This window comes from Acanthamoeba castellanii (assembly GCF_000313135.1).
Source record: "Acanthamoeba castellanii str. Neff unplaced genomic scaffold scf7180000084769, whole genome shotgun sequence".
Classification (NCBI taxonomy): Eukaryota; Discosea; order Longamoebia; family Acanthamoebidae; genus Acanthamoeba; species Acanthamoeba castellanii.
The window spans coordinates 616,734-643,473 of NW_004457268.1; the positions used below are offsets into that span (position 1 = coordinate 616,734).

Here is a 26,740-nt window from a genome sequence, read left to right on the forward strand (position 1 = left end):
CACCGCCGTCTGCAGCTCGCCATCGTCATCCCCGCCTCCGCCGCTACCGATGCCGTCACCGTACTTGTTCCTGCCGCGGTGTCCGCTCGGACCCGACGACAGGTTCATTTCGGCGGGCTCACCGCTGGTGTCACTTGGCCGCTCGGCCGAACCGCTGGTCGGGTGGTCGCTGTCAGCGTTGTGGGTCACGCCGCCGAAGAACCGGCCCTCTAGTCCCACCACCTTCAGCTCGTACAGCTTGGCCCCTTGAGGGGAGTCGGGCATCTCGAACTTGCCCAGGCCGACGACCCGCCTGTGGTTGTCGCCCTTGACCAGGTCCGAGTCCTTGATCTTGTCGTGGACGGCGTGGCTCATCACGATCTGGCCGCCGTGGGTCATGGCCGTGATGCGCGCCGCCGCATTCACCACCGGCCCGATGTACTCCACCCGCCGCGTCATCGGATCCCGCACCACGCGCGGAACGCCCATGTGCACCCCCATGCGCACCCGCAGTCCCTTGTACACCACTCTGTAACATGCCAACCGCATTAGACCCGGCCTTTCCTGTGTGTCGTGATCGATGGCAAGGAGGAGTACCGATCGTCGGTGTCGCCCCACTCCTCGGCTGCGCCAGGGTGGTCCAGCAGCGCCTCGGGCCACTCCACCGCCAGCAGAGCCTGCTGCACGTCGGCGCACCAGGCCAGCGCGTCGCTCGCCTGCTGGAAGGCCATGCAGAACGAGCCCTCGCCGCTGTTGCGGTCGCGGATGAACACCACCTCGTAGCCCCGGTGCCGCTTGAGCGCCGCGCGCAGGGTCTCGTTGTGGAGCAGCGTGGCGTCGCGCATGGCCGCTGCGTTGAACTCCCAGAGCGAGGCGGCGCGCGTGATGTCGGTGAACACGATCGCCACCTCGCCCTCGGGCGCCCGCACTGCGCCAGCCGCCGCTGCAGCGTGCGTGGCCGAGAGGTTCTTCGACGAGTTGGACGAGTTGGACGACGTGTTGGACGTGCCGGTCGAGTTGGTGGTCGAGGGCAGGGTCCACGAGCCGTAGATGTCTTTCTTGATGCCGCCGCCCGAGTGACCCGAGGATGACGAAGAGTTGGTCGACGTGGCGCCGGCCGAAGTGGAGTCGCCGTGCATGGCCGATAGGCGCGTCATGATTTCCAAGAATGTCGGCCGGATCGTGGGATCGGCATGCCAGCAGCTGGTGATCAGTTCGCCGAACTCCTGCGGGTACAGCACCGAGTCGGCCTCGGGCATCTGCGGGCGGATGCCGTCGCGAATGACCGCCACGGCCACCGCCGCAGGGCTCAGACCCAGATAGGGCTGCTCGCGAGTCAGCAGCTCCCACAAGATGATGCCGAAGCTGTACACGTCGGCCAGGATGAGATCCACATCGGGCGTCTCGTTGAGGATCTCCGGCGCCGTCCAGTGCACGCTGCCGGCGATGTCCTTGCCCTTGGCGCCGACGACGTCCTCCTTAAACTTGGTGAGACCAAAGTCGGAGACCTTGACGTTCCACTTGTTGTCGAGCAGCAGGTTGAGCGACTTGAGATCGCGGTGCACGATTCCTGTCACCACCACGTCATTTTCATCGCCAGCACCATGTCAGACGAAGAACGAAAACGAAGAAAGAACGAAGGAGTGGGGAGGGGCAGTACCGGAGGAGTGGAGGAAGTGCATGCCCTTGGAGGCCTGGTAGGCCATCTTGGCTTTCAGCGGGTGCGGAATGTCAGGAATAAGCTCGTTGTGCAGCAGCTACGGAGTTGAGGTTGTCGATAAGTATGAGCCATAAGCCAGGGGCCACAAAGGCGCTTTCACAACGTACATCGTAGAGGGAGCCGAGGGCCATGAACTCCATGACGATGCACATCTTGGGCGCCTTGGTCGACGCCGCCATGAACAGCACCACGTTGGGATGCCGCAACGCCGTCATCACCCGCACCTGCGCCGCAGTTACAATCATACAGCCAATCAGCCGAAGTGTCATGAGCAAAGTGTGTGCGACCAACATACCTCGTCCTTGAAGGACTTCTCCATGTCCTTGGTGATCTTCTCCGAGGCCATGACCTTGACGGCCACCTCGGTACCCTTCCACGTGGCCTTGTGCACCTCGCCGTAGCCGCCAGCGCCCAGCTGTTCGCCGACCTCAAGTTCGGTGTATTCGATCTCCCAATCGTCCGACGTTCTGCTCTTGCGCCGGATGATCACCAGGAGCACCACGAACAGGCACAGCAGCAGCAGCAACAGGAGCGCAGCCGACGGAATCACCGACGCTGAGATCGGAAGGGTTCGTGTCAGCGAGCGACTGGGATGAGAGCGATCGACAGAATAGAGGGACTTACCGAGCACGATGACCAGCGTGTTGTCCGATGACGATGAGGTTGTGATCTCGCAGTACTGGCCTTCTTTTCCGGCGTCGCACCTGCACTCGCTGTCGATGCAGGAGCCGCTGTTGGAGCACAGCTGGCCGTCGAGAATGCAGTTGGCCAGCTGGCTCACCTGCACCCCGTCGCAGGTAAAGCGCTTGAGCTGGTCGAGCAGCCGACTCTTGATGCTGCGCACTTCCGTCGCCAGCACGAAACCGTGCCTGTTGATCACATCGAGGCGTGTCACCTTGAGCATCTGAAGGAATGATGTGATATGGAAAGCGAGTGGACGAACCTGGTGGCAATTTCGATAGCGTTAGGGTCGGTCTGCGACCAATAGAGAAACTCGGAGAGCACTGCTGCTTCGTTGCAGTCACTCATCTTGGTCAGCGGGTAGATCATCGAGCCAAAGGTTGCCACCGGCCAGCTGCTTGCGCTCGCCCCTGCGGCAACGGTCAAATGAGTGTTGAAAAACATACCAATGCTTTACTAGAGAATACGAAACCAGCGTACCGAGTAGCAGATTGGCGTAGGAGGTGTCGCCGCTTGCCTCGTAGTCGATGAGCGCGCTGATCATCGATGTTGCATCAGCACTGATGATCGAGCCGGAGGACATCTGCAGCGCAGCCGCCGCCATTTTTCTTGCCTGTGTGTTCACACACATCAGCACCAGCACCGAAACACTTGTCAAGCAATAGCTGAGGTGTGAAGCTCCGCACCTGAAACACCTCGAACCCCAGCCACCAGCCGAACGAGTACGAATTTGCCTGGAGCGATGGGATAATATCGAGGCCGGCTACGCCTACGGTGCGGTTGGGCGCGATGTCCTGCACCGGGAAGGTCACCAACGACTCGACGCCCACCTGGGCGAAACACGAAAGGCCACATTTCAGTCGTCATTCCGATTGTGTGGGGGGGGGCGCCATGTTGCGTGTACGTACGACACTCCAGTCGGGCACGGTCTGGTTGAGGACCGTGGTGAACACTTTGGTAATGGCCGATGCCACTGTTTGAACGACGACCACGATGGGCTTATTGGGCAGGACAGCGGCCACGTCAGCAGAGTTGAGGTCTTGGATGCGCGGGTCGTTCCACGAGGTGATCTCGTTGAGGTAGATCCTCGCGATGACGTCAAAGTTCAGCACCAGGCTCTTGCCCTTCAATTCGGGAATGTTGTAAGCTGCACTCACGACGATTCATCGTAGAACGCAAGCGACACACGTTAGTGCGTCCACTATGAAAACAAAGAGAGGAAAAAACACCTACCGGGAACGATAGCGTATGCGATGACCGGGGTGAGGGCTATGTCGGTGGCGCCGCCCGTGGATCCATCGCTCACGACGCCAAAATCTACCTCGCGCGCGGGTACCTCTCGCCGCGCGTCTGTCGAAGTGCCCTCGTAGTACTTCATCCTGAATTCGAGGCTGGACCACGCCGCGGCCCACGACGTGAACACCGGGAGCGGTGATCCTAAGCCGGTGAGATAGGCCGTCGTGTAGATCTGTTCGCCGTTGCACTGGACATTTCTCAGTAGATCCAGCAGCGTCTCGCGCAGTGGTATGGCCATGGGCGCCACATTGATGTCCGATGCCCTCTGACTCGCCCTAGAAAAAAAAAATCCAATTGGGCGGTCAGCTGTTACGTAATGATTAGACGAGGCGGAGAAGGGGCCATCGTACGCGTCGTTGGTCTGAATCCAGGCCACGAAGGCCAGCAGCTCCTGGTAGTTGGTGCAGTCGAAGGTTGTGATGTTCTGCTTGACCGACAGGTAGTTGACGTAGGCGATAGGCCACGAGTCGTTGCCCGGCGCATCTACGATGTCGATCGTGAAGTTGCCCTGCGCGTAGTACTCGCTGTAGTCGGCCATGGCCGCTTGCACCGATGCCACGGAAGGAGTGACCAGCTTGCCGGCCTTGTTGATCATGTTCATCCACTTGAACTTGGACGATGTAGTGTCGGCGTAGTTGAGAAAGGTCAGACTGTTGTCGTTCGCCTGAAGCCAGGCCAGCCGTGCGACAGTCGAGCCGCCGGCAACCACAGCGGTGCCTCGTTGCGCGGGCGGCATGAGCGCCCATGTGCGGTTGGCAGCCGCCAGCGCAATCGCGAAATCTTCGCTGAACCGCTCCAGCGCAATCTTGAATACCTCAACGAGCGAGATGGCGCTGTTTTCGTTGTAGCCGATCAAGATGTCGGCCCCGGGCAGCTTGTTGGCGATGGCCGGGTTGAGAGCCTTGATGCGAGTGTCGTTCCACTTGGTGATGTTTCCAGCCCAAATCAGGCCCAGCGTCTCCCTGTCCACCACCTGACCACACCACATCACCGCATCAGCTTCAGGAACGTTTTAAGCCCAAAGGAGGTACGTTCGTACGATGTTGGGGTCGGTGGAGTTGAGGGCGCTTATGTTGTAGGCGATGACCTGGGCCTGGCCGGCCAGCGGCATCTGGGCGAGGCCGCCGTACTGCGCTGAAAGGTCGGCTGGCAAGCCCCTGTCCATCACCAAGAAGTCCTGAACCAGCAGCAACAATACGCCGCTCGTGAGTTGCTTGCTCATCTTGCAGCCGAATATTCATCATCTTGATTTACTTTGGAGCCGCTACACGAAGAATGAATATAATCAAAAAGAAAAAGCGGGTGGGCTGGCGGAGCGTACGGCATTGCCTTGGGTGTAGGTGCTGATGGCCGGGGTGATGCCCACCCCGTCATATGTGATGCTGGTAGAGGAGCCGAGGTGAGTACTCGCCACACGCCAAGATTGATATTTTTTCTTTTGTGTCTGGCAATAGTTTGTGGACGCCGTGCTTGGTGATTGATCGTGGCTGGATCAACCGCAAAGCAAGGCGTGTGGCGGTGTGTTCAGGAAGTGGCGCCGGTACCTGACGTCGTCACGGGTGAAGAGGTAGGACGGTGTCCATATTTTGAAGACGGAGACGGCGTTGGGCGTGCCCGCACCGTATAGCTCCACGCCGTACCCCAGGGCTGCGCGCAAAGTGAGGAAAGCAAGCAGCTTTAGTGAACAAACTTTCACCGGCTTCGCGAAGCAGGCACTGATCACGTACCTTGCCCCAGGCAGACCACCACGACTAGAGCGCCAAAGGCCACAGAAGTTCGCGTGGCAACCATGGTGGTCAGTCAGTTGAAGGGGCGAGCAGGTAGTTGTGTTGTGGTGGGTGAGTTGAAGGAATAAGAACGGGAAAGAAGAACGCCGAGCGCTTCGCCGGCCGGCGGAGACCGCTTCGCCGGTCGACATGTTCCATGCGGCGAGCGGAAATATGATGAGGCTCCAATCACGGTTGCTTGGCACATGTGAGTCAAACGCACCAGCATTGGGCAATTTGGAGCGGTCAAGTGGCTTCCTTATCTTGATCTTTCTATTGCGGGTCATTTCTTGTCAATCGTTTTTGTTTCCGTGACGACAGACCTTGGAGATCGCTCCGCCATCACCAACTGTCCGGAGAAGAAGACAACGTTCGATTGTGCCAAACGTCGGCCATCGTCATCTTCCTACGTTGCCTTGGCCGCCGCCTTGGCCTGCGACCGCGGTGGTACGGGGACAACTATATTTTCAGTGCTGTGGCGCAGCAACACAAGGCAGTTAGTTTTGTTTTACCTGTTTGAGGGCAGCGATCCGCTGCTGGAGGTAGAGCTTGTAGCGCTCAACGTCTTCTTGGGGGAAATGATAGAGGGCCGAATGGATGAGCGCCACCTGCTCCTGCCTCAGGTCCCACTCTGCGCGTGCGTGCGCAACACGCAAGGAGTCAGGATCACTCAACGAGATGACAAACACGTGCGACACTCCCGTTTGGGAGAAAAGAAGGAGGTCAGGAGCTGAATGAAACCTGAGTTGGTGAAGCTCTGTTTGACTAAATCGAACTCCCGCAGGTCCTCCGCCAGAGCAGCCACCGCCGTGCTCACCCCCATCGAATGCAGTTTGATTCCGTAGTAGATCCGGATGGCACCCTTTCCAGGCAACGCAAGGTTTTCGTCAGCTTCTGCGCGTGTGCGTGTGCGCGCCCGCGCGTGTGCATGGGGTGTACCTCGATGGTGATGTAGATCAGGCAGGGCGACTTCTTGCCGGGTTCGATTGAATACATTCCTGGGAGAATGGTGTGAGGGCAGCGACACACGAAGCGGTAGAAGGGAAACGCGATCGCATTTTGAGCTTACCGGCCGTGAACGCGCGTACGGGCTGATGGGAGTGGAACGAAATGGTTTGCCCCTTGGCGTCGATGAAATGCGTGAGCCCGCTCCACGAGCACAATACCGCCACTTCTTCACCACTCCCTGTAACACGACGTGATCAGTGTAAGCACTGCTACTGCGCCCTGCCGTGCCATGCGCGTATCACACACACACGTATCTGTACCGGTGATGTCCAGGGAGCAGGCAGTGAAGCACTGCGAACAGTCCATGGTCTGTGAGACCGAGTGCATGGCGCCGGCGGACTCGGTCGGGAAGAGTTCCTTGGCCACGATCCCGGGCGCCCCGCCACCGCCCCCCGAGGCGGGCGACGATGGGTTGACCTCGCACAGCACCGACCACCCGATGCCTTTCCCTCCGCCGCCAGCGCCGGTCAACTCCACCAGCTGCATGTGGCCTGTGCGAGACCCACACGACCACGCAAGCCACAAAGGAGTTAGCATTGGTTTGCCAGCTTCAAGTGTGCCGTGTGTACCGTCAAGCGTGGCAACGGCTGCGATGGCTCCTTTAGTTCGCACGATGGGAGAGACGATCTCGGTTGGGGCGAAGCTGGCCTCGGTCGTTGGTGTGGAATCTCGGCCGTGAGGTTGATCATCCCGCTTGTCATCCATCGCTGACGTGTCATCGTAGCGCGAGTACCCTCTGCGGGTGTGTGAGCGTGTGCGCGTGTCGCGTGTCGTGTGGTGAGCGTGTGCGCGTGTCGTGTGTCGTGTGTATCGTGTCGTGTCGTGTGCGATAAGCTAAAGAAAACAAAGGGCAAACACCCCGGAGAGGGCAGGCATACGATTTCCTGGATCGCGGATCCTTGCGGCTGCGTGATGGTCGGGCGTAGGGTTGGAGGACCTCCGTCGGTATGCCCTCGTTGTCGATCACCGCGTAGGCGCCGCCCTGCAGCCCAACGAGCACCATGCGCACGCTGTCGCCGACGTCGCGCTTGAAGTTGGACAAGCACAGCGAACTGTGTGGAGACCAATGTGTTACCGCTGCAACCGCACGCACACACCGCACACAGGCGCGTACCATATGTGATGCGGAAAGGACCAGGTGGCCTTGGTTTGTACTATGGGTGTCGGTCGTTTCGTGGGTGAATAGCCGGGAAGCAACGAGGGCGCCGAATAGGAATTGGAGGACAGCATGGCCGCGGACCCGAGCGGGAGGCTGGCCTCTCGGGAGATGCTGGGCTCGCGCCCCCGGCCCGGCGACTGGATGGGGAGCATCGACGACGACGCAGTCGACGGACCCAGCGAGGGCGATGGCGGAGCCGAGGTCTTGTCGGGCAGCGTCAGCTGGTAGGAGTAGAGTATGCGGTCGCTGCCACCCATCAGGAGTTCGTTGTAGCCGTCATTGTCTGTCCCACCCCACAAAGGTCAACACACAGCACACATACGACACGCACGACACACGCAGTGAGGAGGTACCGGCGTCGGTGATGAGGATTGCGTTGATGTTGGGCGGAATACGGCAGGTGCCGCTCGGTATCATGGCCCCGGGCCGACCCTCCTTGCCCTCCGTGCTGCACTGCGCCTCGGCTTCTGTGTTCTCCGTGCCAAAGTCGAAGATGTGGCACAGCCCTTCGAACGTTGTCACCACCAGGACGTTCTAGAGGGACCACACCATCACAGCACCGACAACCATCAGTGTCCCTCCCACCGGGGAGCAATAGCGCCATGAGCGAGTAGTAGTACCTTGCCGTGGTTGTAGACGTCGCCCACCGCTATGCAGGCAATCTGTGCGAGGTCAGAACGACGCACATGTTTGTAATGAACGTGTGCATGTTCATAGCAAGCAATGGGTCACGTACGGTGCCGAGGTTCTCGGAGGTGCGCCACGGCTGCGGGTTGGTTCCCTTCCACACGAGCAGCATGCCGCCCAAGCTCCCGGCCACCAGCTCCACGTTGCCGTCGTTGTCCACATCCCCTGCGCGTAGTAGCGTTATCAATCACGCACAAAATCAGGAACGGATTTTTGAAATGATAACGATCTGAGGCGTGAGGAAAGGAAGGAGGCGAGGCGAGACGTACCGAGTGCAATGGCCTTGTGGAAGGTGCGGTGCTTCCATCGGAATTCGTAATGATTGACAAACGAGATGTTGCGCGACAAGAGGCCGCTGAACGCACTGGGCGCCTGTGGTGTAGGTGGCACCACGGCCACGGGCGAGAACGGCAACCCCGCCCCCTCCATCTTGTATTTCGTTTTTAAATACAAAAGTAAATGAGAGTAAAGGAAAAGTATAGAAAATCAGAGGGAAATTGATATTGGTGGCTTCTTATTTGTCGATGGAAGAGGAGGTACCCCAAGCAGCACCAGCAGCGAGCGTGGCCAAGTGGTCAGGCTTCTACGCTTCGGGGTTCGCGCCGTGGGACGCCCACCGCCCGGCCTCGCAGCTGGTCGCCTTCCTGCACGACCACCCCGAGGGCCAGCGCCTTCTTCCACCTGAGCGCTCCTCGACGTCGGCAGAGGTGCTGGAGATAGGCTGCGGCTCGGGTGCTTCGTGCGTGTGGATGGCCCAGCAAGGCATGGCCGTGGTGGGGGTCGACCTCGTCCCTCTGCCGCTACGCGCCGCTTCAGCAGCCGCCACCGCCGTGCGCGCTCCCGCCCCCCAAATCAAACGTAGAGGAGCGTGCTGGCCGAGAAGTAACTCTTGCGCAGGCTGGGGTGGCGGACCGGTGCAGGTTCGTGGCTTCAGACTTCATGGCCCTGCCCAACTCCTTCTCCTTCGCCGTGGGCAAGCGGATGAGCCACGAGCAGCAGGTACTTCATTCCCTCTGTGTCGCAGAAAGAAACATAACATGACTGACACCGCCAACTTCACCTTTTCGACCACTTCTTCTGCTTGTGCGTAGGATAAGGCACACGAAGAAGAGGCCGCGAGCGGCGATGTGGCGGCGGAACGCGAAGGTGGAGGCTTCGATCTCGTCTACGATTGTCAGTGCTTCCATGTGCTACGGAAGGAGATCGGAGAGCGGCCCGTGGCCGACAAGATTGCTCAGCTCGTCCGGCCTGGAGGTGCGGGCACGTAGAAGAAGCTCTTCAAGACCGCTGCACTCACATTGTGTGTCGTGTGCCGTGTGCCGTGCCGTGTGCTGTGTGTCGTGTGTGTCGTGTGTGTCGTGTGTTACACAAGGCATTTTCTTCACTCTGGTGGGTAACTGCAACGAAGCAATGACCGGGCCGGAGCGCCTGACCAAGGAAGAACTCACCGACGCCTTCGCCTCCCACTTTGAGGTGCTCTCCATCTACGAGACGAGGTGCGTACGACTTTTGATGCCGCCACCGAGACCAGGGCCCTTGGGGCACTTACTTGAGTGACACCCTGTTCCAGGTTCGACATGACGGAGCACTACCGAGAGAACCTGCCGCAGCCCCCCTGGCCTGGTGCGGCATCTTCAAGAAGAAGAAGGCGCTCTGATGCTCGTGATGATGATACATACATTTTGGGAGTTTGCGGCCGAGAGTAGAACTACATGAGGTCGAGCAGGGTCGCAGATTGGCCGTCGTCGCGTGCTCGCTTGCGTCGTTCGCTGGGTCGCGGTGGTGTCGACGACAACGATGACAACGATGGCGGAGGGACGAAGGCGGAGGCCGGCGTGGCGAAGGAGGAGTAGGGGAAGAAGTGGGAGGCGGGCAGGTCGAGCGCGGCCCGGGCGAGCAGGTCCTCGGCCAGGCGCCCGATGCGGTCGGCCCACACGATCGTTCCGCGGAGGGGCGCCAGGAGCTGGAAGAAGAGCGAGAGCTGGTCCTGCCGCCGCTGGTGGAGGCACAGACGCAGCAGGCCCGCCACCTCGCTCGCGATCGGCGCGAGCCACCACATCTCCGACAACATCACCGCCAGCGCACCTGCGTTCCTCAATCACGTCAGCTCGTGTGCGTGCGGTGTGTGCAGTGAGTGCGTGCGGTGCGTGCGGTACCGGGGTTGAAGGTGGTGAGGTGAGTGAAGAAGGCGTGAGTGTGTTGCAGGGCTTGGGTGATCCAGCCGAGCCGATGGGCGCAGCAGGCCTTCATGAAGAGAATGAACGTGCGCTGGTAGGCCACCACGTGTCTATTGGCGGTGAAATGCTCGCCCTCGAGCTCCTGCGTGAACTGTGCCTCCAGAGTACGCACGCGCGTCATCACCTCCTCCAGCTTCGACATCGCCAATGGCTCGGCTGCGCACACTCAAACCATCAGCACACGACACACACGTACCGCACACCACACAAGCACGGGCTGGGGAAAGCGTACAGGCAGCGAGCATGTCAAGGGCGGTGCGAAGATGAGCGAAGACGTGCCACAGGTGGTCGCGCAGCCCTTCGGCCACCCGACCGTACTTGCACTGCAGGAACTGGTACTCCGTCAGACGCCACGTGCGGCGCCACGCCGGCTGCGGACTGCAGTGCATCTGCACAACCGATTTTCAGTCGACACCCACGTGACACACACGACACAACACACACACATACACACACACACACACGTACCATGCGGTTGAGTGCTTCGTCGGGGTTGGGCGGTTGGGTGTGATAGAGGGCATTGCACTTGTCGGCCATGATGTAGTTCTCGTCGTGCACCGACCCGACGGCGGTGAATATCTGCTTGGCCAGCTCGAAGTAGTACGCCGCCTTCTCGCGTCCCTCCTTCTCCGTCTAGACACCCAAACCGCGTTAGGTCCGTGCCTCATGTGTGTGTCGTGTGTATCGTGTGTGCGGTGGCACGTGTGTAGTGGTACGTGTGCGATGGTGCGTCGTCGTGTGCGGTGGTGTATCGTGTCGTTTGTCGCGCACCTTTGAAAAGACGTGAGCAGCGCGGGCCATCAGTCGGAGGGTGCACGCCACATCGTAGCTCGAGGCATCGAACACGTAGCCCAGATGCTCCCTGGCGATCATCCAGAACTCCAGGCCTCGCTCGAGATCGCCCGCATACGTGGACCCTGCACCGCGTGGGGTGGAACGATGGCGGAGCGATGGACGGCGGTGGCGGTGTGAGAAAAAGGGCGTCAAGGTTGAGGCTGGCCAGAGTCAGACGAAGCCACGTACCAATGCTGAGCGCTACGTAGATATTGAGCGAGACTGGACTCCGCTCCCGCCTACCGTCGTCTGTCATGCAAATGTGCCGTAGTGTCTCAAAATCGAAGCAGCCCGGGTTGATAGGACTACGCACACCATACGTCAGATGTTTAGAATTCCTCTTTCACTCCTGCCATTTCACTGTAGGAAAACAAGGAATCTGAAGAATGTGAAAATGGGTGGGAGCGCGTACCAGCTGATCCAGATGTGGTGGTGATACACCTCCACAAAGGAATGGAGCACTTCGAGCGTGTGGAGTTCGGCGTCCGCCGTCCACAGATTGACCGCCGGCCGTCTCGCGTTGCGGTGGGTGGCGACCTCGCCGTACCCGGCCTCTGGGACACGGTACGATGTCGCTGTCGTTGTAGTGGTCGTGGCGGTGGTCGTGGTCGCGTCGTCGTCTTGCTCCAGCCACGCCGCAAGCCGACGCTGTTGCTGCTCGACCGTCCGCACTTGTCGTCGCCGCTCGTCATCCAGCGGCGCCAACTGAGAGCGCAGTGGCGGCTGCGACGACGATGCGGGGTCGGCGTGCAGCAGCGACGCCGACCATAGCAGCGAACTCGGCGTCTCTCCTACGTCGGAGAAGACCGGCCCGCAGCTCGTCACGAACTGGCGGTGGTGGTGATGACGGTGATGCGGCGATGTAGATGAAGCTGTGGGCGTGGCGCACAGCGACGCCAACAATGACGTTGATGCCGTCGATAAAGACGTCAATGTCGATGTCGGCGAGGGTGCGGGTGATGGCGACGAGTCTGACGAGGGGCAGGTGGTGGATGAGGAGGAGGAAGAAATGGGCGAGGAGACGGCAGAGGAGGAGGCCGAGGTGAATTCGTGAGGCGAGGTGCTGCTGTTGCCTCGTGCTAGGGCCGGCGACGACTCGCGGGTGAGCGGCGACGACAGCGATGACGACGACGATGACAACGAGGAGGAGGAGGAGGACAGAGGCGAGGAGGCGGACCCGGAGGTATAGGCGGTCGTTGACGCCATCACCGGGCACGACGACTCATTCGGCTCCGCCGACGCGATGCGTGCAGTCGGTTTGGCGCGTGTGCGCTTTTGTGCAGACGTCGCTGTGGTGGTGGACCGAGTCGCCTTGACCGGACGGGATGGTGAAGTCGACGACGAGGTGGATGTGGCAGAGGAGGTGGCGGAGGAGGCGGAGGAGGAGACAAGATGCGAGGGATCGGCAAAGGCGAGGTTGAGGTAGAACATCTCGCCCATGCTGCCCTTTTGCTTGCTTCGCGACCTCCAGCTGCGGGTTTCGGGAAACACCTGCAGCGCGCCACGCGCGGGTGAGTGAAAGTGAAGAGCGAAAGCGAAAACGAAAAGCGAAGAGACGGAGGAGAACGAGGGGAGGGAGGAGAACCTCGCAAACGAAGCGGCCGAAGGAGGAGGAAGTGGTGGGCTCGTAGCAATTCTCGGCGCAGAAGGCTCGGTAGGCGTCGACGACGGCCCGCTTGGGCACCCGCTCGCCGCTGCGCGCCACCAGCACACGACCCAACCTGTGACCGACCATAGACACGACACAACACACACGACACGACACAACACAGAACGGGATTGGGCCATTGTCAGCGATCGGCAGAGAGTCGCGTTCGTGAAGTTACTCGATTGGTCGACATATCGACGCTCGCTTTTTCGCTTCTTCAAAAAAAAAGTGTGGTCTGGCGCGGGTAAAAATGGCCGGCAAAAGAGATGCCGATGAATGAATCATTCGATTGATGTGCACAGATTTGGCATGGAGGGTGGGTGGGATGAGCACATATGCTCTTAATCCGAGATTGAAGACGAGTAAGATGTTTGGGGGGTTACCATGATTTGATGAGAGGACTGGCCTCAAGCCGATCCTTCATAAGGACGTTGAGGCTGCAGGCCGACGATGTCGCTTCCATCCCTTGCTCGATTAGACCGCCCCACTTGCCAGTGAGTCGGTTCGGTCCTCTTGCTGATATTTAAATATAAAAGAATAAAAAAATAAAAAAACCCCAGAATCTCTTTATTTGCGGGTAACCGCAGCGCGCCAGCGCCAGTGCTGGTTTACCATGGTTCGGCGGTTGGCAGGGAACCTCAACCCCGACCCAATTGCAATTGGGTTACATGTGTGGAGCAACCACTGTGTTACAAAGATCGCAAAAAAAAAGCGAGATGTGGTGACTGCCCACCCCTTCACTGGAGCTGGCAGCCACCTTTTTGGACGACACCTTGAGAAGGCTGGCATCCCGGTTGGAGTGGAGCCGGAAGGGTGGCGGGCGGCGGCTGGGCCATGCGGGTCGGGGGCATCCCCAGCGGAGGCATCACCGGCCGTGGCAGCGCCATGCCTGGAGGAGGCCCCATCGGCGGGCTCAGAAAGGGCATCGGCGGGGGAATCATTCCCATCAGCGGCGGCATCCCGAAGGGCTGCGGCTGCGGCGGCGCGGCCATGCGGGTCATGGGTGGTTGCATAAGCATGGGCGTGGGTTGCGCCCAGGGAACCGGCAACGAGCCGGGCGCGGGTCCAAAGCCAGGCGGGGCCGTCCACGGCAAGGGCTGGGGGTAGACCGATCCCGGCATGCCCCAGATCGGCGCCGGCATCGCCATCTTCATCGGGAAGGGGTGGCCGCCGCCGTAGAGCGTGGAATAGGGGAGGCCGAGGGGCGTCTCGGTGGGCGGGCCGCGGAAGCGGGTGGCGACGAGCGGAGCCAGCGGGCTCATGCCCTTGAGCCGGTTGGCCCGGTGCTTGGCGCTGGTGTCCATGAACACCTGGCGCCACGACCTCTGCGCGCGAGTCGTCGTTGTGAGCTGACGTCAGCATGGTGACTCTTAAGGTGGTGGTGAGGGCCTCTTGAGTAGAAAGGTACGACGCACCTTGTCGTCGGGCGAATCGCGGACGAACTGGGACTGGGCGGCCTCCCACTGCCACCGGTTGGAGCCCTCCACGAGGCCGTACATGTCCTGGGACGCCAGGCGAAGCCGGCACAGGTCCTCGGGGGGCAGGAGGTCCACCACCGCCTGCTGCAGCTCCGGCGGCAGCTCCTCGAACGGAAACGTCTACGCGCGCACAAAAGTTGTGGGCCGTCAACGCTGGTGATGATGCAGATGAAGATGATGGTTATGATGATGATGGTATGTACGTCAAACGGGCTTTCGTGGAAGCGGCACCACACGATGAGGTTGTAGCGCTCGCCCGAGGTGATATCTTTCGACGAATGAAGCGCCCGCCCGTTGTGAACGATGGCCCGGCCTGCAGCGTGGTGCGTAGGAGTGCCGTGTGTGAGGAGCAATGCACGAAGCGGGCGAGAAAAGGGAAAGCAAGTAAGGGGCTGCGCCTCGCGTCGTACCAGGGACTTGGGGCAGGGTGACCTCGTTGCCTTCGTCGTCGACGACGGTCAAATGCCCGCCCTCGAACTGCTTGCCCAGGCAGATGTTGATCGTCAGCTCTAACGATTGATGGCAAACACACAATGTCAGAGTTTCGCTCAGATCTTGCTGTGCCAACTGAGGTCACGACACACACGTACCAGAGTCGTCGACGTGCGGGAAGTGGCCACGAGGTTGATTGTACATCATCATGGAATACGACACCACGTGGGCATACTGCGGTTCGATCCACCTGTGCTTCTTCGGCTTCTTGTCCTCCCTCTCCAGGTAGGCCACTCCCACCGGCTCGATCACCTGCGTGCCGCATTGGGATCACACACACACACACACACACACAACGGCATGAGACACATTCTTCTAATAGCGCGAACCGCGCGTGTGGCGCTAATGACGTACTCGCTTGACCAGGCTGTGCATCAGAGCCTTGGTGTGCGGGAAGTTGTTGAAGATGACGCCCTCGAGACCGGGCTTGTTCACGCTGTATGGAGACGAGAACCGGGACTGGGAGTAGAAGGAGCTGGACCCCTGGACCAGGCCTCGCCCCTTCAGCATGTTGGCAATAGTGCCAACTCGTCCGCTTCCTATTATGTGCGTGTCGTGCGTGTCGCGCAGGTCGTGCGGTGGTTGAGTGAGGAAGTGAGGGCCAAGGCACAAGAGATGAGTGTGATGTGGAGATCGCTGCGTACGGTGATGAGCTGTTGCATCCACGGCTCAGAGAAGACGTCGATGGTGAACACGCCGGCGCCCTCGCGCTTGATCAGCCCCGCCAGCGACGCCCGATCGCCGTCCAGCGCGCGGGCCAGCGGCGGGCAGAGTGCTTGCTCGAGCGACCCGATCACCTCTGGCCTCACTTTTGCGACAAAAGCAAACAACACACGACACAGCACGACACACACGACACACACGACACACACGACACACGTCAGCATGAGTTCCCCAGTGGGTTGTGTGAGGAGTGAAGACGCTACGTAGCGGCGGGCCGCGAGCCAGCAGGGCCAGCAGGCGCACGATGAGCTCGTCGCCCTCGTCCTTGACGGCCTCCAGCTCCGCCAGCGCCTGGCCGCGGTCCGACTCCTCGAAGCTGCACTGCTCGGCCCTCAGCTTGGCCAGGGCCACGTTCTGCTGCCAACCGCTCAGCGGGAGCTTCAGCTCGGTGAGCTTGGTCGACACCTGGGTCGCCCACAGCTTCCGCTTTGCTTCGTCGCCACCGCGTTCCGCTCCCTGCTCATCGCCAGAGAAGAGAAGAAGATGAACAAAGAAACTCAAAACAACGACCTTGGTTTGTGTTGGTGGTTGGTAGGTCCCTACCAAGAGCTGGATGCATTCTTTGATGTCGGCGAAGCAGAGCCGCAGACGATCCAAGTCACCCGCGTCCATCTTTAAGGTTTCCATTTCCTTTTGCTGCCCCCCCGAAAGCTAGCAGTCGTGATATTAAAATAAAACTTCATATTGCATTTTTTATTTTTCTATTTTACGTGCAGGCAAATCGGTGAAGCGTACAAAACATGAGAAAAAGAATGAAATAGGGAGAGCCTTTGATTAGCCAGACTGGTTGTTCAGTATTTTGAACAGAACGTTCAACTACATCACGCGATCCATATCTCAATCCAGATGGATAATCCCAGAAAGCGAGGTGGCGGTGATGGTTCATCGGCCGCTGGCACGACGCCAAGGAGCAAGCCAGCAACGACGGCCACGGCGCGAGAAGTGGAGAGCGAGTGGGCAGGCCTCACGCTGGAGCAGTTCCGGGCCGAGGTGCCGCGCGACCCCGACGACGCCCGCTTCATCTTCTCCTTTCCCGCACCCGCCTCTCCCTCGTCCGCCCTCCACACACCTCAGGTGCGCCCACCATTTTTCCCTTTTATTTCAATTATTTATTGTGTGTTATTATTTTTATAAAATTAAAATGGGTGTTATTTATTTATTGAATTTATTGTATTACTTTGCAGGAGGCGGAGGAGGCGGAGGCGCTGGTGGCGTTCTTCGACAAGTTCGGGTTCGTGGTGGTGCGGGACGTACTCACTCCGCAGGAGGCCCAGGCCACCGTCAACGAGATCTTCGGCCTTCTCGAGGTGTGCTCCCTTTCCTCGTCTCACCGCACACACCGCACACTCACCGCACACGCCACCGCACGCGCCACCGCACACGACACGACACACACGGATGGGCAGGAGGGGACGGAGGGTCGGTTCGACAGGCACGATGTGAGCACGTGGGACCAGTGGCCGGCCGAGGGAATGGCCAAGCACGGCATGCCCTCGCGCCCGCCGCTCTTCACGCCGCAGATCCTCCGCAACCGCCAGAACCCGCGCCTCGTCAGCCCGTTCGCGCTCCTCTTCGGATCGGAGGACATCATGATCAGCCACGACAGGTGCGCGTGTGCGTGTGCGGTCGCGTGTGTGCGTGTGCGGTATGTGCTCTGACGGGCGGTGTCGGTTTGTAGGGCGAGCCTGTTCCGGCCGACAAAGGGAGTGCAGTTCCCCACGGGCGCACGGGACATGCCCCACTGGCGCACCAGCGAAAACCTCCACCTCGACATGGTACTTTTCCCCGCGCGTGCGTGTCGTGTGCGGTCGTGCGTGTGTGCGCGCGCCGTGCGTGTGCGATTTTTTGTTCTGATCAACGCTGGGCTGTGAAGGACGTGTGGGGCTACCTGGGCTCGGGCGACAAGGAGCGGCGCACGCTGGCGGGCCTCCAGTACGGCGACCGCCACCTCAACCACTTCATCTTCGAGAACAACCAGGTGTGCGAGCGCATCCACCCGCTCAACGTGCAGGCCGTGCTCAACCTCGTCGACAACGTCGAGGCCGACGGCGGCTTCCAGTGCGTGCCGGGCTTCCGACACCACTTCAACGTACGCTGCAGGACACCCTGACCAAGTGCTACCGCGAAGCTAACATGCGTCGTGTCTCGTGTCGTGCCGTGTCTCGTGTCGTGTCTCGTGTTGTGTCGTGCAGAGGTGGGCAGAGGCGAATGCGGGCAAGCGGGATCTGGTGGAGATGGCGAAGGAGCGCAACTCGATGATGTTCCCCGACGACGACCCCATCCAAAAGTTCGGCATGCGGATCACCATGCGCGCCGGCAGCATGGTCATCTGGGACCAGCGCACCCCGCACGGTGGTACGTTTATTTATTTTTATCATTATTTATTTATTAGTATTTATTTTAGAGTGAGTTTTTGTCTAATATGGTTATTTATTGATTAAGTAATCATTATTCTCGTATTGTTCAACTCCAATTGCAGCGCGCCCAAACAAGAGCGGGCGGATGCGGTGCGCTCAGTTCCTGCGGATGTTCCCGGCGCAGCCGATGGACCCCAAGCGAGCCCAGGCCCGGGTCCACACGGTCGACGCCAAGGTGCGCGCGGCGGGCTTCGCGCCCGAACTCACCGACCTCGGACGGCGCGTGTTCGGGCTCAGCGCAGGCGGCGGTGGGCGAACAGGTGGCGGTGGCGGTGGCGGACGACGAGGGTCGCCCGCTCGCGTCGCGGTTCCCCGACCAGGCGGCGGCGCTCGCGGCGGGGGCGGCTGGCAGCGTGGCGGTGGTCGCGCTGGCTGATCTGATCACTTCTGCCTCAGCCCACGACTTCCATCGAAAACAACAAACATTTTTGGTTATTTGTATTGGTCAGGATCCTGCCCCCAGCTCGATGACGGTGTGTTGCCCGAGGTCTCTCTCTCGTGTGGGCTCTAAGAAGCAGCCGACACACCCCTCCTCGGAGACCCTGAAAGCCGGGTGGAGCGTGAGCCCGTCCGCGGCCTTGAAGTCCCACATCAGGGCGCGGACAAAGGGACCCGTTTTGCCCGTGCCACTGCCACCGTGCCTTCTTCTTCGTAGAAGACCACGCCTTCGCGCTTGACCCTCTTGTCGCACTGTTTAGCCTGCTTTTCCCCCGTTGCGGTCAACGAAGTAGTAGTGGTCCTCGATTTTGGCCTCAGCAATCTTCATTCTTTCGATCAAAAAGGAGCACTGCAAGAATCGAGAAATTGTTTGGTAACAGATTTGTTTTGTAAAAGGTTGTGTTAAAATGAAATCGCAGGTGTCGCGTTGCTGTGTCCGCGCCTTCTCTCCCGCTGGGCTGTCGATGATGATGGTGATGGTGGTGATGTACACACGTCCCGGTCCCCGGAGCATGATGACCAAGAGAGGCGATGGAAGGGAAGAGGTGGTTGCGTCGTCTTTCCTTCTCTTTCTCTCCTTCACTCGGCCCTTCTTCCGCTTCCCCTCTCTTCGCGTGTGTCTGCAAACGAGTCCTTGGTGCTGCTGGTCAGTTGGTTCATGCTCTCTTCTCTCTTTCTCTCTCTCCATTCCTCTCCCCTCTCCTCCTCTAAAAGCTCGCTCGAAAAAAATGTGGCCGTGGACTGGTGTTCGGCGCGCACCAGGCTCAGTGCGCCGCCTCTTCCTCGTTGCCGTATTTGAGCATCAGCCTGGAGTGTAAAATACAAAAAAAAAACGTGAGTTGGAAGGCAAAGAGCTGAAGAAGAAGAAGAAGGTCACCTGTCACCGATCACGCTGATCGACTCCAGGGCTCGCTCGAGCTGCTCCTTGGTATGGCCCGCAGAAACGCAGAAACGGGCGCGGGAGCCGAGAAGCGAGGTGGCAGGGAAACCGACCACCACGACGGCAAGCTGGATGGATCGCGCAGAGGAGAGAAAGTGGGAGACCATGTCAGAGTCGTGGCTCGGAAAGGACTGGTGAAGAGAGGGAGGCACGTACGTTCTCTTCGAGCGCGGCGCGAGAGAAACCGGCAATCTTGGCGGGGTGGAAGAGCATGAGGGGAATGACGGGCGAGTCCTCGCTACCGATGATGCGGAAGCCCATCTCCTTCAGCCTTTGACGGAAGAAGTTGCCGTTCTCACGCAGAGCGTTGATCCTCTGTGCAGCGCAAGCCGCACACGGAATGGCATGTTAGGCGGTGATTTGCGAGTAGCAAAGGTGCTGTGCTGGGTCGTACCCTCTGGCCATCGTCGGTGCCGTCAGCGCCGGTGATGACGTCGAGCGCGGAAAGGATCATCTGTACGCAGGGGAGCGACATGCCGGACTGGTAGACCGAGCCCAGCGAGTGCTGCCTCAGGTGTCGCACGACATCCTTATTGGCGGCGATGTAGCCACCGACGGAACCGAAGGACTTGGTGAAGGTGCCCATGAGAATGTCGACGTCGGAGGTGGGAACGCCCCAGTAGTCGCACACACCTCGCGCGCTCTTGCCGAGGGCGCCAATGCTGTGGGCCTCATCGACGTACAAGTAGGCCTGGTGTGGTGATTGGACCCGCGTGAGACAAGCTCGCCAAGAGGCAAACGGTGCTTTGTACCTTGTACTTCTTCTTGATGGCCACGATCTCGGGAAGACGCAGGATCTCACCCTCCATCGAGTAGATGCCCTCAACAACGATTATGATCTTGGTCCAGTCCCTGTGAGTGCGCGGCTGACCCTCGGCAATGGACTGACGAAGCACGCGCTCCAGATCGGCCGGGTCTGAAACACCGTGAGCAGGAAGGGGCTGTGAGCAGGAAGGCGACGTTAATCTTGAGCAAGGCTGACTCTTCACGTACCGTTGTGCTGGAAAACCTTGATCTTGGCACCGGTAGAGCGGCAGCCCGTGACGATCGAAGCGTGGTTGAGTGAATCACTGATGATCAGACCACCCTGGAGAAAGAGAAGTGTGAGTTCGTTGCCCGTAAAGGAATTTCTGTTAAACAAGTCGCATGTACCTTGCCAATGAGAGCAGAGATCGAGGTCGAGTTGGTTGCGTAACCCATGTTGAAGATGATGGCGTCCTCCTTGCCCAGGAAATCGGCCATGCGCAGCTCAAGCTTCCTGTGAAGGTCCATGCTACCTGAGATCGGACCGAAATTAGTTGCAGAAGATGAAATCATGCTCAGGCGCAATGTGCTCAGACGAACCAGTCTCCATCCTACGGCCAGCAGTGCTGATGCCATACTTGTGAACCGCGTCGATGGTATCATCGATGCACTTGCCAGCGTTCTCGGCAAAGCCCAGGTAGTTGTAGGAGCCGAGATTAATGGCGCGCATTTTCTCGCCCGTGTACTGGAACGATCCATACAGGGAGCCGTCGAATTCGCGGCCGATGAGGTCGAACATGGCGCCAGGACGGCTGCAGATGGGACGATCCCAGCAATCCCTCAGCCTGCCGAAGAAGTACCGAGTGTAGAAATACTCCTTTGCCTTGAGCAGCGGCGCATGACCCTAGCAGCAGAATTGAAGGACAGAATATGTCTCAGAAGCGAGTCGAGAATGGCCATCTTTTGATAAGGAGGCAAAAGTACCTCCTGGCATACAAAGGCCGGGTCCTCTTCCGATCGTCCGGTAGCGACGGAGAGCCAAGAAGTGAAATTGCGGAAATGGGCGAGCAGGATGCCCAAGATGAACGCCTGATACGTCCAGATGAGGGTCCAAAGAGGAATCTCATCCTGAGGGAGTGCCTTCTGAGCCATGGCGAGATGAATCAATGAGCGGCAGACACGATGTCGTTAAATGTCCCGAACGAAAACTGGCGCGTCGGAAATCGAATCGTGTGATCGAATCGGGTAAGAGCTACGTCGTTCAAGACGAAACTGGGCGATTGATCAAGCTGCGCAGCTGGGCAAAGAAGATGACGCCGATCGGGTGTGGCGAGCAGTGATGCGGTCGTTGGCGCGAAGACACGAATCAAGACGAGCGCAGTTGGGCACCGCAAAGCGTTGACGCAGGCAAAATTTTTGTCGCTTGGTGCCTAGGCAAACTCCCGACCACTCCTGTTTCAAAGCCAGCTCACATGCTCGGAATTCCTGATCGGTTCCCCCGAACAAGCCCATTGGCTGCAGTCTGCAATTCCGGAATTCTGAATAACGTTTCGTCAAAAGCAGGTCGTCCATGGCCCGGTGGTGCCCTCCGGCTTCTCTGCGGGTCCCACGCGCTTCAGTTTTGCCTGACGTGGGAACAAGGAGCAGCACTGGGCGCTCAGCTTGCACGAAGAAGAGACAAAGGTCATGAACAACCCACTTGTAATTGGACTGCTTGTAATAGGGGCGCTCTTGCTGGGTGTCCACTGCTTCGCCGAGCCACACCCAGTAGAGCTTCACCACGAAGAGTCCGTTCCCTGCTTGCGCTATAGCAGCTGGTGTGGACTGGCACATGTACCGCTGCCCCTGCTCCCTCCACATGATGTAAATTGTTATGAACTGATATGACAGTGTGCGACCATGTCCAGGGCGGGTTCGATGACTGCTGCGAAGGGCAGGCATGTCCGTCGTGCAACAGTTCGGTCACCCAACCGACGATGGAGTGCCTGAAGGAGTGTCCGCCGATGGACGAGCTCGACCAGGCGTGCGCCATGCACGACAGCTGCATCGTCAACCACCCGCAGCCGGCCGACCTCCACTGCACCTCCTTCGTGAACTGCCCATGTGACTGTGCGCTCGTGAAGGTGCGGGTCAATGGGAGTCTAATCCACAGCAGCGAGCTACCAATTGAAAGCTGGGTGTTTCATCTTCTTCCAGCTGACCGTGTAGTTCTTCTGTGTAGAGGCTGAACGAGGTCAACTGCGACCGGGCCACGAGTCCGTTCCAGTGCGACGTGTGCCGCGACTTCTACGTGTGGCTCGAGGGCTCCTTCGCCTACTGCTGGATCGACAAGCCGCAGCCGGAGTGCCTGCCCGTGCACCGCTACTGCAACCTCACCTACATCGCCGATGCCGAGGCCACACCCGCCGCCGTAGTGTGTTAGCACCTCATCGGTGTGCAGCCAACCTTTCGTAAATATCGATAAACATGAGTATATCAAGTAGTTTAAATATTATCTCGCTTTTATGTACAGATATTAATAAGTGTGATTGGCCTTTGTTCTAAACATTGTCAACAGAGGGCTTCTGATAGGCCGCCGGGCTGTAGGCCGCATACACCACCGGTGCCGGTGTCTGCTGCGGCGGGAAGGCCGGGGCGGCGAGCTGTCCAGGGTGGTAGTAGTAGACCGGCGGCGGCTGCTGCTGAGGCTGGTAGTCGGCGGAGCTGGACTGCTGGGGCAGGATGTCGATGACGAGCGACCAGCGGCGGTAGTACCTCTCCATGCGGAAGTTGACACCCTGCGGGTTGTAGAACAGGTTGGCCTCGGCCAGGTACTGGTCTACCCGCCGCCTCAGCTGGACGACGTAGGCCACGGCGCAGATGATGGTGACCAGGGCAAAGAATACCAGGACGCCGTTGCAGACGAACACCCACTCGAAAAGGTCCCACACGTAGAGGCTGAAGACGAGGGCGAGCACGGTGGCCCAGGTGCCCAGCACGCCGAGCCACATGCCCGTGCGGAGGCCCGACGACGCGGTGAGGGTCTGGTTGAGTCCGTGCATGGTGGCCCCGAACTGTTCGTCGGAGACGCGGCCGCGCAGGAGGAACGGCAGGCACTCGTCGAACGAGCCGTTGCGGAAGAGGTGCGTGCGCATGTCGAGCCGCACCTGGGTCGGGGCCACGCCGTGGACCGGCACGCTGCTGGTGAAGGCGACCGCTGTAGGGTTGATAAGTTTCTCTCCTTCCATTTGCGTTGTTTCAAGTGTAGAAGAGTGGGTATGTACTGGTTTGGAAGTGGCCGAGTTCTGGTTTTGAGTCGGTCGGTCGGAGTTTTTCTGGCCAAAAAAGCAGTCGCCATTTCCGGCTGGCTCACTGAAGCGCAAGAAATTGGACGCGAACAGCATGCGAGAAACCGCGCTGAGCATCTCACGCCTGTTTACCAAATCTCTGCGCTCGCAGGGTGCTGGCACAGCCACGAGTGGCAGGCCTGGCACGCAGCCGAACGGCGTTGCATCACCGCCATCACCGTCGAGAGGCTCCAACAGCACCAGAGCCCAGCCTGCCGGCACACCCGCCTTGCGCCGGAAGAAGGGCTCGAAATGCTGGATGAGCGCCACCTCGTCGAACGGCGCGTTGCCCACCCCTGCCAGTCCGCCCTTGCTCATCTGTTCCTAGAGAGCGGCCATACTGGCCGGCAACCACCAGGCAGCGGCGAGTATAACTCCGAAGGAGCGAAGGAGGCCCGGCAGGAGGTGCGCTGGTTCGTACTGCAAGATGCTGCACTGCGGCAGCACCTCATGGACGTCACGGCCCACTTTCTTCTCTCCTTGGTTGTCTGGTTGTATCCCAGGAGAAACACATGTGATTGTGCGAAGCCGTCTCCTCGCGCGGCCTCTGCGTTGATTGCAAGCTGCTGGTTGTGGAGCCCCTCCTGGGCCGCCGGGCGGTTGGCGGGGTGCGGCTCGCCTGAGCCACCTGCCACGGTCGACTATGCGGCTATGCCCTCTTGTTGGCGATCCATGAGCGCCATGCTACCGAGCTCCACTCCGTACACATCGGCAACAGCGCAAGATATCATCTGGCCAACAACCAGATATCGATCGAATCTGAGTGACCATGGTGTGCGGTGGTGCGTGGTGTCGTGTGCAGTGTGGGGGACGCCAGGTCGCCAGGTCTGGTGCTAGTTTGATGAGGTCTGGAGCCTGTACAGATACCTGGACAGGACCAGTGAGACTCAATGCCGCCAGGGCAGAGAAGAAGCAGAAGAGAAACAGGTGCTTGTGTGCTCTGTACCGCTTAAGAGACCCTTGCATGTGCTTGAACACAATAGTGAGAGCGAGCTTCAGATCGCTGGCGTGGAGGGCACGGGCGACCGACAAGAAGTGTGCATGGAGCTTGCCCTTGAAACTGCAATGGCAGCCTGCCACATGACACGAAAGTTGGTGTGGTGCAATCCAAGCAAGTGCTGTCTTGTGCTTGTTCCTCTGAACATGCCACCATGTGAACACAATGTGTGTGATGGTGGTCATGATGCAGTGGTGAGCTCATCATTGGCATACACCAGTGGGCAGACATGGATAGAAAGGGAAACCAGTGCCAATTGGATGCCAGGTTGTCATGGTTAGATGGTGCAGTGGTGAGGTGAAAATGCATCCTTGTTCAGATCACCATGTGGTTGTCCTGTGGCAAATGTGTTCCCTTGCCTTCATAGAGCCCATGTACCATCACTTGAAAACACAAGGATTGACACAGTGGCCTCTTGCTGCCCAACAACAGGTCATTGGGTGTGTTGGTACTGCCACTGGTCATGTTCACAAATACAAAGCCTTGATGTGTCACATCACAATTCGGCCACTTCACACCAAGCACCAGCCAGGTCCTCTGAACTTTGGGAAAAATGCTGTAGGCTTGTGGGCCTGTGGGTGGCTGAAATATTGTCCCAATTAGGAAGAAAATTAAAAGAACTTCCTTTACTTTTCTATTTGCATTCCTTTGGGAAACAAACCCCTAAATAGAGAGGGGCATGTCTCTTCTCTGTTTTTGGGGTTTGTCTCCCGCAAGGAGAGAGGGAGAAGAGAGGGCTGACCAGTCGCAGTTGCATCAACATCAGGCACCGCCTGCCTGAGCAGCTGTGAAATCATCAAACACTGAAACGACCAGAGAACCACCGGCAGCTGAGCATGCAACCAGAAGCAGCGGTTTTGGTAAGTGGAAGCAAACCCTGGCCCCAGGGCAATCGGAAACGGTCAGAAGGTGGAGGAGGGCTGCACCTGGCGAGGATGGTGGACAACCGGGCATGCGCTGATGTCGAGTTTCTGGTAGGCGAGGAAGCCACGCCTGTCTATGCCTCAAAAGTGATCCTCATTGCACGTTCGCCCGTGTTTGAGGCTCTACTCAACGGCAGTTTCCGTGAAGGCCTGCCCCCCACCTCCTCCGTGTCCTGCTCAACGTCAGCCTCCCCTTCTCTTCCTCCAATCTTCTGGCACAGCGTGTCGGTGCCAGACCTGGAGCCGCACACAATGCGCCACCTGCTGTACTGGTGCTACACCAACGCTCTACACCCTGAGCTGGTCCCCGACGATGACGATGCGGACACTCCATCCCAGCACGAACGTGACCTGATGCACCTCTATGCTGCGGCTGATCGCTATCTGCTCCAGGACTGCTGCGCGATTGTGACCAAGGAACTGAGAAAGGAGTACAGCACCGACACCTCTCGGGTCCTGGCGACGTTCGACCTGGCCCTGGACATCGCGCCCAAGTTGGCGAAAGGCGTCTGCCTGAAGGCCATCAGCACCAACGCCTTCAGCCAGTTGGGCGGCGACGATCCCGATATCGAGCAGCAGTGGCTCGGCCTGTCGCTGGCCGCAGCGGAAGAGCTTCTGGCGGCAGACCTCGAGGGGATCGAGGAGGTGGACTTGTATGGCGCCATCGAGAGGCGCTACCAGCACCACCTCCCGTTTCCCGACGAGGAGCAGACGGGCGCCCAAGTAGAGAGTGAATCGGTGGCATTCGAGCAGGTGGCCAGCCTGATCAACCTCATCGAGACGCGCCTGATGACCACTCAAGAGATCAGGGAGGTGGTGGAGCCCAGCGGCCTCTTCTCGACGGAGGATCTCATGAAGACCTACCGGCGAGCAGCTCGCAGCCATCGCTTCGTCGTCCCGGACCTTCACTCGACCCCGACCGTCGAGTTCGACGATCGAGTCGCGCACGGCAAGGTGACGTGGCGCATCTCGGTGTCTCCGGACGACACCGCGAAAACCAATTACAAGGTCCTCTTCATCATCGAGCCGAGGAAGAACGTTGCCATATCGAGCCAGGTCTCGCGCAAGGGCGTCTCCCTGACCGTCTTCCTCAACCGACGCTGCATCAAGCAAGTGACCTGGAGCGGGAGTGGCGCCGTTCCTGGCCGCGTGGCCCAGACCATCAAGGTGGACTCGACGATCTTTGCACGCCTGACGATCTTGGTTCGCGTGCCGGCGGCCGCGTTGCGGGAAATAGGAGAGTAAAA

General features: G+C 59.3%; 9 protein-coding genes and 2 pseudogenes across 9 annotated transcripts; 4 read left to right on the forward strand and 7 right to left on the reverse strand.

Annotated features, from left to right (window-relative positions):
* The window catches only part of ACA1_261250, a 6,337-nt pseudogene extending 870 nt beyond the window's left edge, over nt 1–5,467 (reverse strand).
* Nucleotides 5,468–5,909: 442 nt separating this feature from the next.
* ACA1_261260 (FGGAP repeat domain containing protein) lies at nt 5,910–8,725 on the reverse strand (the record flags this gene model as incomplete). Its single annotated transcript, XM_004333672.1, has 13 exons — nt 5,910–5,915; nt 5,955–6,073; nt 6,184–6,304; nt 6,382–6,440; nt 6,512–6,628; nt 6,711–6,941; nt 7,020–7,186; nt 7,329–7,502; nt 7,565–7,892; nt 7,963–8,143; nt 8,230–8,271; nt 8,346–8,461; nt 8,566–8,725. The coding sequence occupies 13 exons, from the start codon at nt 8,723–8,725 to the stop codon at nt 5,910–5,912; spliced, it is 1,821 nt and encodes a 606-aa protein (XP_004333720.1).
* A 95-nt stretch (nt 8,726–8,820) lies between these two features.
* On the forward strand, nt 8,821–9,849 carry ACA1_261270 (methyltransferase domain containing protein; the record flags this gene model as incomplete). Its single annotated transcript, XM_004333673.1, has 5 exons — nt 8,821–9,126; nt 9,194–9,295; nt 9,388–9,550; nt 9,669–9,792; nt 9,828–9,849. The coding sequence occupies 5 exons, from the start codon at nt 8,821–8,823 to the stop codon at nt 9,847–9,849; spliced, it is 717 nt and encodes a 238-aa protein (XP_004333721.1).
* Nucleotides 9,850–10,004: 155 nt separating this feature from the next.
* Nucleotides 10,005–11,623, reverse strand: ACA1_261280 (uncharacterized protein; the record flags this gene model as incomplete). The annotated part of the gene is made up of 7 exons (XM_004333674.1): nt 10,005–10,381; nt 10,453–10,624; nt 10,646–10,689; nt 10,766–10,904; nt 11,002–11,166; nt 11,305–11,450; nt 11,557–11,623. 7 exons carry the CDS (start codon nt 11,621–11,623, stop codon nt 10,005–10,007), a joined length of 1,110 nt encoding a protein of 369 aa, XP_004333722.1.
* Nucleotides 10,005–13,155, reverse strand: ACA1_261290 (annotated as a pseudogene).
* A 597-nt stretch (nt 13,156–13,752) lies between these two features.
* Nucleotides 13,753–16,320, reverse strand: ACA1_261300 (Fbox domain containing protein; the record flags this gene model as incomplete). Its single annotated transcript, XM_004333675.1, has 9 exons — nt 13,753–14,340; nt 14,431–14,613; nt 14,646–14,806; nt 14,904–15,002; nt 15,084–15,237; nt 15,340–15,486; nt 15,630–15,793; nt 15,912–16,164; nt 16,252–16,320. 9 exons carry the CDS (start codon nt 16,318–16,320, stop codon nt 13,753–13,755), a joined length of 1,818 nt encoding a protein of 605 aa, XP_004333723.1.
* Nucleotides 16,321–16,554: 234 nt separating this feature from the next.
* ACA1_261310 (Phytanoyl-CoA dioxygenase family protein) lies at nt 16,555–18,501 on the forward strand (the record flags this gene model as incomplete). Its single annotated transcript, XM_004333676.1, has 7 exons — nt 16,555–16,782; nt 16,893–17,015; nt 17,115–17,314; nt 17,387–17,483; nt 17,582–17,797; nt 17,901–18,063; nt 18,188–18,501. 7 exons carry the CDS (start codon nt 16,555–16,557, stop codon nt 18,499–18,501), a joined length of 1,341 nt encoding a protein of 446 aa, XP_004333724.1.
* Nucleotides 18,502–19,327: 826 nt separating this feature from the next.
* ACA1_261320 (serine palmitoyltransferase, long chain base subunit 2, putative) lies at nt 19,328–21,399 on the reverse strand (the record flags this gene model as incomplete). The annotated part of the gene is made up of 9 exons (XM_004333677.1): nt 19,328–19,370; nt 19,441–19,571; nt 19,660–19,818; nt 19,898–20,194; nt 20,256–20,419; nt 20,497–20,590; nt 20,656–20,780; nt 20,848–21,151; nt 21,232–21,399. 9 exons carry the CDS (start codon nt 21,397–21,399, stop codon nt 19,328–19,330), a joined length of 1,485 nt encoding a protein of 494 aa, XP_004333725.1.
* Nucleotides 21,400–22,223: 824 nt separating this feature from the next.
* ACA1_261330 (uncharacterized protein) lies at nt 22,224–22,669 on the forward strand (the record flags this gene model as incomplete). The annotated part of the gene is made up of 2 exons (XM_004333678.1): nt 22,224–22,370; nt 22,469–22,669. 2 exons carry the CDS (start codon nt 22,224–22,226, stop codon nt 22,667–22,669), a joined length of 348 nt encoding a protein of 115 aa, XP_004333726.1.
* A 118-nt stretch (nt 22,670–22,787) lies between these two features.
* On the reverse strand, nt 22,788–23,474 carry ACA1_261340 (uncharacterized protein; the record flags this gene model as incomplete). The annotated part of the gene is made up of 2 exons (XM_004333679.1): nt 22,788–23,393; nt 23,418–23,474. 2 exons carry the CDS (start codon nt 23,472–23,474, stop codon nt 22,788–22,790), a joined length of 663 nt encoding a protein of 220 aa, XP_004333727.1.
* A 2,031-nt stretch (nt 23,475–25,505) lies between these two features.
* On the forward strand, nt 25,506–26,738 carry ACA1_261350 (BTB/POZ domain containing protein; the record flags this gene model as incomplete). Its single annotated transcript, XM_004333680.1, has 1 exon — nt 25,506–26,738. One exon carries the CDS (start codon nt 25,506–25,508, stop codon nt 26,736–26,738), a length of 1,233 nt encoding a protein of 410 aa, XP_004333728.1.
* Nucleotides 26,739–26,740: the final 2 nt, after the last annotated feature.